This window comes from Aptenodytes forsteri, unplaced genomic scaffold (assembly GCF_000699145.1).
Source record: "Aptenodytes forsteri isolate BGI_AS27 unplaced genomic scaffold, ASM69914v1 Scaffold114, whole genome shotgun sequence".
Lineage (NCBI taxonomy): Eukaryota > Metazoa > Chordata > Aves > Sphenisciformes > Spheniscidae > Aptenodytes > Aptenodytes forsteri.
In genome coordinates, this window is record NW_008795364.1 from 2,701,358 (window position 1) to 2,712,867 (window position 11,510).

Genomic DNA, 11,510 nt, shown 5'->3' on the forward strand with positions numbered 1-11,510 from the left:
GTGGCCTCACCAGTGCCGAGTACAGGGGCACGATCACTTCCCTACTCCTGCTGGCCACACTATTTCTGATACAGGCCAGGATGCCATTGGCCTTCTTGGCCACCTGGGCACACTGCCAGCTCATATTTAGCCGCCTGTCGACCAACACCCCCAGGTCCTTTTCCAACAGGCAGCTTTCCAGCCACTCTTCCCCAAGCCTGTAGCGCTGCATGGGGTTGTTGTGGCCGAAATGCAGGACCCGGCACTTGGCCTTGTTGAATCTCATACAGTTGGCCTTGGCCTATCGATCCAGCCTGTCCAGGTCCCTCTGCAGAACCTTCCTACCCTCGAGCAGATCAACACTCCCGCCCAACTTGGTGTCGTCTGCAAACTTACTGAGGGTGCACAAGTGAGTGAAGATAGGACCAAGATTTTTATCCCTGTTGAAAGGCAGGTAGGCCTAAGTACAGTACTTACCATAAAATGGTACAGGAAATAAAATACGATAACTCTGATGAAGTAAGAAGAGCGTGTGATAAGAAGCCTGGCAGAGAAGCATAGATATGACAGACAGCTTCGGTCTTAGTTGGGTGAAGAGGAAGATATGGGATCAGGCATCAGATGTACAAGAAAGAGCAAGCAGTTGGGTCTCTCCAATAACAAAAGGTTAAGGTCGGAGTTTAAGTTCCAACTAACCAATAAACATAAGCGTTATTTAGACTGAGATAAGATACCATGAGCATATCCAATTAAAAAATGAAGTAGTTTGCATTAATGATCTTGATAATAAAAGAGTCCCATGACTTGCTAACATTCTTCTGTTCTTGAAACTATGTTTTTGCAGAAGATCCATCTGCAAATGGGCAAACCCTTAGTGAAACTTAGGTGCCAAATCACTTACCTCCACATTTTTTGTCATATTTTTTCCAGCATTTGCTTGATTTTTTTAAAATCTATTTTAAAATTAGGAAAATTCATAACAGTTCAGAATGCACTCATTATTTATCGAGTCACGTATATTTTATGTAAGAAATGCATGAACCTTCCTACTATTTCCATGAGGCTGGAAGTTTTAAATGGTCCATGATATCAACAGTGTGAAATACCTGAGTTATTGATGTAAGGCTGGGGTTCTCATTCATGAGACTCTTTTGCTAATCAGCCAAGAACAGAGTTTTGCCTAAGTAGGTCTTAGCTCCATCTCTGACAACCTGAAAGAAAAACAGCATGAAATTGTCCAAGAAAAGGGTTAAGTGAGATACTGTTCATGTTTGTAGAAAAGCTTTCCAGGCGTAATGAAGGCAGTCATCTTTCTTGGATTGAATTTAATTAACTAAAGCAAGTCAGGGTACATTTGTAGGGAGCAGCCTCGGACTGTGAGGAGCTGAACTGGATGAATGAATACTCATTCTTTGCTCTTTACAGAAAATAAAAAAGGAAAACCCTTTCCAAATGATCTGTTTGATAACGTGTATAATGTTTTGAAATGTTAACATGTATCTAAGGTACTGGATGCCTACTGAAGGTCATCAGTGGAACAATAATTTTTCTCTCTCTCTTCTTTTGGTAACATTTTAAAGGCATAGACAAAAGAGGTAGAGTTTCAACTTTAAATCTTCATTTTCAGACTTTTGATTGCTCTGAAAAATTACACTGTGTTACTGCTAGTTCTTTGTGCTGAACTATTTATGATGCAGATGCTGTCAAACTTCATTATCTCAAAGGGAGTTTAAAGGCCTTCGAAAGAGGAAAAGAATCTTTAGTTGTCCTAAATCAGTTTTTTTTTTTCTTAAGGTCAAGAATATGGGCAAATATATCCTTATTGCTGACAACTTTAAAGGATCATAAATGAATATAAGCAGGTGTAGAAATGAGAAAAGTAGAACTGGTAAAGAAAAGGGCTTGCTTCACTTTCTCTTCTGAGCGGAAAGGTTACTCCTGACTCTAGTCTCCCTAGAGTGCTAGAGAAATAAGTGTTCAAAAAGATTGTACTTTTGAGTGATGCTTAAACTGCCTGAAAATTTTAAAAAGAGCATCAGAGCTTTTTAAGTTTTACAGTATGATCCTGATACTTTCTGTTGTTTTAAAAGGGTATGATACTTTATGCAGGCCAGTCTTGATTAAATGCAAATATGGCAAATTACATTTTGGTATTCTCAAAGTTCCCATCCCAACCAAGTTTTTACTCCTCGCAGAAAAGCATGCACGTGAACTTGTACAGGTGCAGTAAGCTAAACTTGTTACCAGTATAGCAGGTTGGTAGTAACAGTGCATATGCCAGACCAGCTGTACAGAACGTGTGCTACGTCCTCCCTGTCCCAGGACCATGGGATTCATTGCACACATATAGTTGAGTTCGTTTGTGCATGTGCGTCAAACATTTATCAGGCATTATCAGATGTCACGCGGCCAGAAATTCTGGAGCAATCCTCAAATTTCATTCAAGCATATTTTTAGGTGAAAAATAAAAACATGCTAAATAAGGCTACGTGGTATCTAAGGATATGAGGTAGCTCTGCATTATGTATCTGCCCTTTTTAGGTAGAACGTGCATTTTATAGGGAGCAAGAATGGGTATTTCATCTGATTATACAGTATCTAGCACACTTTTTTATTGTTTTTTAATGCTACAATAAAATAAAAAATAAAGAGTAGTTATAAATGTGTACTATATGAAGAAAGCCTAAGCTTGGATAACTTGCATGTAAATAGCTAAATGAAGGGCTAGAGTATGGCCTGTTTTGGAAGCCTGTTATGCTACCTTTTTATTCACCTTCAGAATGTTTTAAATTAACCTTTTGGGAATGATTTTTTAACAGGTTGCAAATTGATACAAGTAAAATAGTTCAAAAGCCTGTGTTTACAGCAGATGCAGAGCAGTTTGATTCATTCCCCATAATGCAACAAAACAAACTAAATCAACCCTGACTTTAAAGCAATTCAAAGAATTCTGTGCAGCAGTTTATTGATTTTAGTTTAACTTGATAAAGTCTTGGATTATTTAGCACCTCTCCTCTGATTTATAAATTACTTTGCTCACTATGCCATCTCATAATTTGTCTTGAATTTGCCATATTCTTTTCAAGAGGTTATTTGTTCTGTAGTGACTAGAAATGTACATTTCCTTCATCTTTGTGCTCTTATTTATGGTAAAATATCACTACAATTGTTGAATGACCCATTGTATTTCTCCAAGAAAGTGAAGTTCTCGGCTATTTTGCCTCTTGGTCTAAAATAACGGTTTAGTTTTGGCTTCTTGGCTCATAAAGAGTGTAATAATTTGGGAAAAGAATGCTGCTCACAGATGCTTAGGATGGCACTTGGAGATAGAAACAACGTGAACTGTTACTGTGCATACAAAATAAATAACCCTGGGCCTCACACAAAGACATAGAAATAAGCTCGGTCAACTCAATTACCCTCGCTCTCTTCCTTTGAACTCTCTGGTGTGGTTCACTTCCCGAGGTAATGGAACAGAATTTATGTTTTCAAGCCTTATTAGTTTACATACCTATACTCGATAACATGTGTGGATGGAAGATGCATTAAGTTAAAATGAGAACACTTGTAAAGCTTGATGTTTGCAGTGGGGTTGTTCTTCAGTTTTAAAGTCACACAAGCACAAAAGCATATCTAAAATGCAGAGGTGGCCATCATTTGAAGAAAGCTTTAGGGTCAGGCTACAAATGTCAAGTCAGCCAGGGTTCTAACTTTTTTTTGTTTGTTTTTCAAAGATTAGAAAAAATAATTATAAGAAGTTTTTTTATCAGTCGGGGCAGGGGGATGTTCATGCATCTAACTCAAATGCAGCAGCCCCTTCTCTGATTCTCTCTCTCCTGTTTGGAATCACAGAATAATCCCCAGGACAAGTAAGGCAATTGCATACATAAAGAAGCAACATTAGGAAACTATTTTATGTATTTTCTTGCTGTCCTTGCATGTGATTTATTAGCTGGAACATGGAAGAAAGCCAGCACACATGGCCAGTTTGCACTCTGCAAGACGCCAGTTCAGGGACTTTTTGCAGTAATTAATCTAAACCGTAGAATTAAAAACTTAAAACAGCTATAGTCAACTGCAGCCTTCACTTTCTTGTTTTTATTCTCATGGCAGGAAGTTGCAGAACCACTTCTAGACCTGAAGGAAGGAATGGACCAACTGGAGCACAATAAAACCTTGGGATTTATCCTTTCTACTCTACTAGCCATTGGGAACTTTCTGAATGGAACCAACGTAAGCCTGATGTCCCAGCATTTCCCCTGCAGCTTTTTCCTTCAAAAAACAAAAGTCAAAACCATTGTGACAGTTGCAACCCAGTATTTATTTTGTACCAGAAAAATAATTTAGAAAACAGAACCTACTTTTTCTTTTTATTGTGTGTCAGGGTGCTCTTTGCCTCTTTCAGCATAACCTGAAGGAAATGTGGAGCTCTTCTGGTGTAACTCGCCTTGAGATTAGTGTAGATGCTATGCTCCCCGTTCAAATTGTGAGAACTGTCATGAGTCATTTCACTGCAGATGGAGTGATTTTAGGCCTACTCTTCAGCAAGTTAAAAATAAATAAAAGCAATAAGTTTCTTCTCCTGTAGGATTATTATTCTTCTTCTTCCCCCTCTACCCCTACTTGGTAATAATTTTTGTCTACTAATCTGCATGGGAAGGAGTAAACATTTTTATTTTTAATTTCTTCCTTTTTTTCCCCCCTTACAGGCCAAAGCTTTTGAGTTGAGCTACCTCGAGAAGGTTCCAGAAGTCAAGGACACGGTGCACAAGCAGTCCCTCCTGCACCACGTCTGCACTATGGTGGTGGAAAAGTTCCCAGACAGCACTGATCTTTATTCAGAGATTGGGGCCATCACTAGGTCAGCCAAGGTATGTCTAGTGGGTAAATATATATATGTTTTTAAAAACCCTCTTTAAAGTGAAATATTTAAGATTTTATTTTATTCTTTGATTTTGTTCCTCCCTGGTCACAGCACTTTTTATGAATGTGGATTCATTGTGTCATTCCCATTGAATTTCGAAGTTGCCAGTACTCTCTTTTCTGAGCTTTATCTCTGTCTGTCAGGTGGTTTCCTCATCAACGCACTAATGGGCAGCCACATTATGACAGCTATTTTCACGTTATATACGTTATTAATGTATATAACTATTAGGAACTATTTTCAGGTTAAAACTTTATTTGACCGGTATCTTCAAATATATTTATTCTGTGGTTTGAGGAAATCTCTTTTTTAAGGCAGATGCCTGATTGTATTTTAAGGGCAATGGAAGGAATGAACTTTTTTGGTAATAAAATTGTTTCCAGAAGGAAAGTATCCTTGAAATATTTTGCTTAACTCCTTTTCTGTCCTCCTCCTGACAATAATTTTGATGATTAGGAGTTAGGGAAGATAAATAGAAATAAAGGAAACTTGTGGCAGCACCTCTTTTTAAAAAGTGGTAATCCCTTGGCTAATGCATAGGTCTGGTCAATGGCTCAATTTGGTGTGCAGATTATTTATTACTGCTGCTAGCAGGCATGATAGAAACACTGTAACCTCACTCTTGGAGCTCTGAGAGTGTGAGATTTCATGGATGACCCTTAAAAACACTACATTACTTGATTAATGGAGTAAACATGACAGAATATAATCAGGAGATAACAAACATGAAAATTCTGGTTTGGAGTCATGTCTCGTGAAAATGGAAATAACTACAGCAGATAATACTAGTATCCATCTAGACCAGTGTCTTGATTCAGACAGTGGCCAATACCAGCTGCTTGAGAGGAGAGCAAAAGAAGCTTCAGAGGAGGAGGAAGATCTCTCCTAGAAAAATTTTATTTCATGAGCCATAATACTCATTATATGCATCAAATGGAGGAATGATTTCTCTTCCAAAAGCCACCTTGTTTGGATGTGGGGGGGGATGGGACACCCTGTATAATACAATTTTTAAAAAACTGCAAAAATCAAATCTTAATTTGGCTCCTAGCACAGTTCTTGTGACAATGAATTCATAATGTAATTTTGTCTGATGTTGAATTTGCCAGTTTCAGGATTTACTGTCTGAATATACTGAACAGTCGAAACTATTTTTATCTCTCTATTTCATAGAATAACTTAGGTTGGAAAGGACCTCTGAAGATCATCTGGTCCATCGCCCTTTTCAGTGCAAGACCAAATTAAACCAGGCTGCTCAGATCCTTGTCTAAGTCTCAAATAATCCTTCTACATCTTTTTTTTGAGACCATTTCCACACTTTTTCTCCATCTTACCTTTTAGAATGGGTTAAACGATAGCAAACACAGCATTCCAGCCTCTCCTTATAAATGTTATATGCCTACTATGTTTGTCCATTCTGCTTGTGCTATCTTTTGTTAGATGTCCTGAGGTTTTCTTTGTGTTTTTGACTGTAGCTATCCTTTTGACACCAGTTGTCTTTGGGCAGTTCACAAGGACATCCAGGCAGTCTCCTGAGCTGATCAGGCAATTCAGAACTCAGCCCAATGCACAAAGGAGTCCGATAATGCCTGCAGTGTGCACTTCATTGCAGTCTACAGTAATGACCATGATCTGCTGAAGCAGATTTACTGCTTATCTCTCAAATCCCTAATAATCTTAAATCAGGACTAATCTGAGTAATTTCTTGCCATCTGTAGATTTTACCCCCTTGGTGTGCTTCCTTGTTTCCAGATAATTCTGAAAGACAAAGTACAAACCGTGAGACACCTGCTGATAACCCTCTCATCAGATGAGAATCAATATGTATTCTTTATTTTCTTTTGCTCTCTTAACCTCATGCTTCATAGGTGGCCTCCCATGAGGCTCTTGTAAAGATTTTGAATGTCTAATTTTCTTTACTTGCTCTTATCTGTCCACTATTTTATAAACATATTCGGAATCTAGTGATTATTTTGATGTATTTAATTTCCTGTTATTCATCCTTTCAGCCAGGTTACCAGGTACAGTAATAAAGCTTGGAGCTCTACAATCTCCTGAATCAACCTTGCTGCTTTTGTAAAGATAGGTGAAACCTTTGCTATCCTCTGATACTTTAAGTTACTAAGTGTAGTGAAAGCATACTCGTTTTAGCCAGTGGCTCAATTTCTTTATTTTAATTGCTGTCAGAATTCTTGTCTTCTGCTTGTTTACTGCTTTGTAAGCTGTCATCCTCCTCCAACACATTTGTTTCTGCTAGCAAGTATTCAAACCTTGCTATTAGTTCATTCACGCCTGTTAAAAAATAAAATAGGGAAAAATAAAAGCAGGTACCAGAATAGGTTTCTCCCCAACATCCTCTGTGGTGAAGTTGGATAAAAAGAAGTCATCTTGCTTCCCTTCCCTCACTTTTGTCTTCCTCAGTTTCTTTCATCCCCAGTGATCCAGGACCTCTGCCATATTTTCTTTTTTTTTGATACCATAAAGGAATTTGTGGCTTTTGTTTTATATCCTTACATATTTGCTCTTTGGACTCCATCTCTGTTCTAATTTTCCTCTTGTACAGCCTATGTTTAGGCTCTGTTTTATTGCCTTCACTGAAGTTGGTTTCTCATGTTCGGAAGGTTTTAATTTTTTTTATGTTTTTTTTCTTTGAGTGATTCTTCATCTCTCAACATTTAGGTATGTTGGTTTCTCATTTCCTGCTTCTTCTCTTTGTTAAGAAGTTATTTCACTTTTTTTTAGATCGGGACCAAGTTAATCACTCAATGAAAATCGCTGTAAAAGAGAAGAGTCCTTGTTTTCCAAAATCCACACCACCATGTATGGTGTACTCTCAAGTGAATCTTCTACTTCTGTTTTTCAGTCTTAGAAAGTGGAAGAAAGCTTAACCTAATGCTGTCACTTATAAAAAATTTTTAGGTCTAAGAGCGTACAAAATTGAGCACAGTCTTTCAGTCTGTGGTTTGCTGATCTCGTGGCCCTGCCCAAAGCGGACGAAATTCTGAAAAGGCCAGACAAAATCACATTAAGAGAAATTATAGCCTTAACCTTCCCCGTGACGCCCAAGGTCTCCCTCCTTGGGATGTTCCTGCATGTGTTATACCACTGATGGATTACTGTAACAAGCTCTATTCCCACTTGATCTTAGCTGCCACAAATCAAAGAGTTAGGACATGGAAGCCATCCAAGCTGCCCTCTTCAAGGGAATGTTCACAGACGAGGCGAAATCTTGGTTTAGGAAAGCTGACAGGAAAGGAGAACTAATATTTCACTGTGGATTAGGCTGTATTTTGAGCTCCATTTTGTCTACAAACATCTTTCAGAAACCACAAAGGCTAAACAATTTCCATCCTGTAGATAAACAGAGATGCCCCTTCCCCTGAGATGCACATCATATGAGTATTTCCTGAGCCTTAGTTCATGAAAAAAAAACCAAAGAAAACAGGCTGCCTCACCAGAAAGGAGTTAGAAAGACCAGAAACAAATTAGTATAGTTATTGCAAAACTTGTGGCTTTTTGTTGAAGGACTGAAGTCATAAATGGCAAAAAAAAGCAGACACAAGTGAAAAAATGACCACAAAATAGAATTCTAGATAAATAAAAGTATTCATAGTTGTATAAAAATATATAAGATCATGCAGGGCCACTGATTGTTTAGTATCCCATGATTAAAAGCACCTGCTTTTTTTTGTGTGTGTGTCTTTTTTTTAACATATTTTAAGTCATTTATTCACTGGAGTTGTACCAGAACTGATGTACCTAATACTGAAGCAGATCCCCAGATTTCTGCAGTTAAACTCGGTATTGTTCCTAGAAGTTTCCTGACCAGTACAGCAAGGAGGGGTTGCATCAGCACTGGTATCTTCGTTGTTAGTGAATAAAAAATGTATTCTTATGAAAACGTTCATCTTCTTTCTCATCCCCCTAAATATTTTTCCCCATGCATCTGAAAGCTGGCCAGCTCCACAGAGTAAACTAGTAATTGTCCTTTTCTCCCCCTAATTTTAATTTACTTACAAAATGCCAAACTTCTGGTTGGTTTTTAACCCCTGCAGCAAGACACTTGGATCAGTTGCGGATACTAGGCAATGGAGAAGCAGGCAACTTTTAAAAGTAAGCAATAGGAAATGTTAACGACACAGGGGAGGCGGCACGGGTTGCTGGTAGGAAAGAACAGAACGAGACTAAGACTTACTCAGGGGAGTAGGAAGCCTGTAGCTGCCCTCCGAGGGACTCAGCAGGGAGGCGTGGGGAGAAAGGAGGTGGCTGAAACAGAAGTGCCATTCTGGCGTGCTGTAGCTTCTGCTTGATACACTGGAAAGCAGAGAGAGGAGAGGAGAGGAGAGGAGAGGAGAAAAGGAAAAAATAGTAGGGAAGATCAGGCAGCCTCCCGCATTGCTTCAGTGGGGTTTCTCTTGTCTCGCTTGACAAGAAGTATTTGTGTGCAATTATCATTCAAGTATGCTTTCCCTACGTTACTTCAAACAAAAATAAATGCCAAAAGTCAAATTATTTTCCATGGAAAAAGGGGGTTGGGAGATGCAGGGTTTCTTACGGTTGTATCATTCCTTGTGGTGCCAGCTGCAAGGACTGCTGCAGCTGCCCCAGTTCCTGGCACAAGCTAGCGCGAGCAAAGGTGAAGACAGAGCAGGATAAGGCAGAGACTGCCGGTTGCAGGGCAGACTGGGGCAAGGGGGAAGGAGCTTCAGTGGCAGATGAGACTTCGAGGTTTTGTCTGAAAGAGAGCAAATGACATTTCGCACATGTGCCTGACAGCATTGCAATGTTTCAATAATTTCCAGGTGAAATGACTGCAAGTAGTGTCGCAGGCACTATAACACCCAACTGAAGTGACCTACATCACCACTTACTGGTACTGCTCCTCTTCATCCCAGGTAGTGGGAACTGTCATACAGCATCTGCAAAAGGTCCTGTATTAGTGTGTTTATTGTAGATTGTTTGAGGAACTGAAATGCAGTGGAGATGTGTATATAATTGGATAGATTCATCTGGTCGTACCTCAGCAAGCACCTCTGTCGTTTAATTTTTAATTAGTGGTTTGATTCAGGTGTTTTCATTTCCAAAATTATTTTGGCAGGATGCTACCTTTTATCCTAGAATTGGAAATGTCTGGACAGAACCTCCTTTATATTTTGCTTGCTTTTGAGAGCTGGCATGTACTTCACTTAAAATGTGTGACTGACAGTGTGCAAGTCGGACTAGCGTTGGTCTTGGGATAATTCTTGTGACATTCGGTGAAGCAAGCCAGTGTGGAAATACTGGAGGAGACAGAGTTTTGAACGTATGCCACAGAAGGTCGCTGCACTCAAATGACAGTGTGTTTGCAAGGAGCAATTCTCAGAATTTCCTTTGGCGCTGAACCAGCTCAGGAAAAGAGGAAGATTTCGTGTTCCCTGCCAGAACGCATCCCTGTAATAATGTGAGAACGAACGGTCTGACCCTAAATTATAAACAGCTTAGACTGGGCTGCGGTCTGCTGTGGAAACGATCGTGAACTTTGAAGAGAGAAAGATTTTGTCTGTGATCATGTATATCTTCCTGTGACGTGCGATAAGAGAGTTGTCATTTTATTGTGAATTTAAGGCAACATCTGTCATTGTGAAAGCATCAATCTTCTATTTAATGCACCTTGTGGGTAGGATAAAAATGCAGAGATCCAGGTCTTCTGTAGAAAATGTCTGGATTTGATATGTTCACCACTAAAAGAAACAAGCTGTAGCAATAAACAATAATTATAGTAACAAGCAATAGAAAACTTAAGGATACTGAGGCTACATAAAAAAGTTATTCACTGGCCTTCAGAACAAAACTTTGGATAATTTACAGTGATTTTGAAAAGATGTGCTTTTTAAGCAGAAACTTCAGCTTCACCAGTTTCCCTTCATTTATTTGTTTTGGGGTTTTTTACTGCAATCCAGTTGTGACATTTTTGACCCTGTTCAAGGGCTGAGTGTAAATATAGGAGGCAGGAAACGTGAGTGTAATCAGGTGCAGCATCTTTGATTTTAGTACACTTTTGTACTCTCGGTAGTGGTGGAGCTTAGCCCGGAGACTAGAGGAGATTTAGCTGGAAGAGGAAACGTGTGTGTAAAGCACATTCCGGCTGAGGGAGCGCTGAAGAAAAATGACCTGTTATCTCACAGCGGCTACAGTAGTTTTCTGTGCATGGCAATGCATACCTGGAATTGTATATGCTGCCCTAGGGGAATATACAGCAGAAGCTCTTTTAGGTTTGAGCCAACCTATTTAATTCCCAATGGCACCTCAAAGCAGCTCTTCCTCTCCCTCAACAAATAGTACGAGTCCAATTCCTGTGTTGCCATGAGATATTTGTGGCCACACAGAGAAATAACATCCCAACACAAAGATCAGAAAGGCTCCCTGATACATGTCCTGCCTGAATGACTGGGGCATGGTCTAGCATTTCATGAATTAGTTTTGAACTTATATATGCAGCAGGTGATATTGGATGTACAGCATGGAGTTGAACTTGTGTTGTGGTTTAACCTCAGTCAGCAACTGGGTACCACACAGCCGCTCACTCACTCCTCCCCCCCCCCCCCCCCCCCGCGGGGGGGGGGGGGGG

At 39.5% G+C, this 11,510-nt stretch overlaps 1 protein-coding gene across 1 annotated transcript in view; it reads left to right on the plus strand.

Moving 5' to 3' along the window:
- Positions 1-11,510, plus strand: part of FHOD3 (formin homology 2 domain containing 3) — a 467,442-nt gene that overhangs the window by 421,244 nt on the left and 34,688 nt on the right. The window contains exons 23-24 of the mRNA XM_019472318.1: positions 4,093-4,212; positions 4,689-4,850. Coding sequence (XP_019327863.1) covers positions 4,093-4,212; positions 4,689-4,850 — 282 coding nt within the window. The remainder of the gene's footprint in view (positions 1-4,092; positions 4,213-4,688; positions 4,851-11,510) is intronic.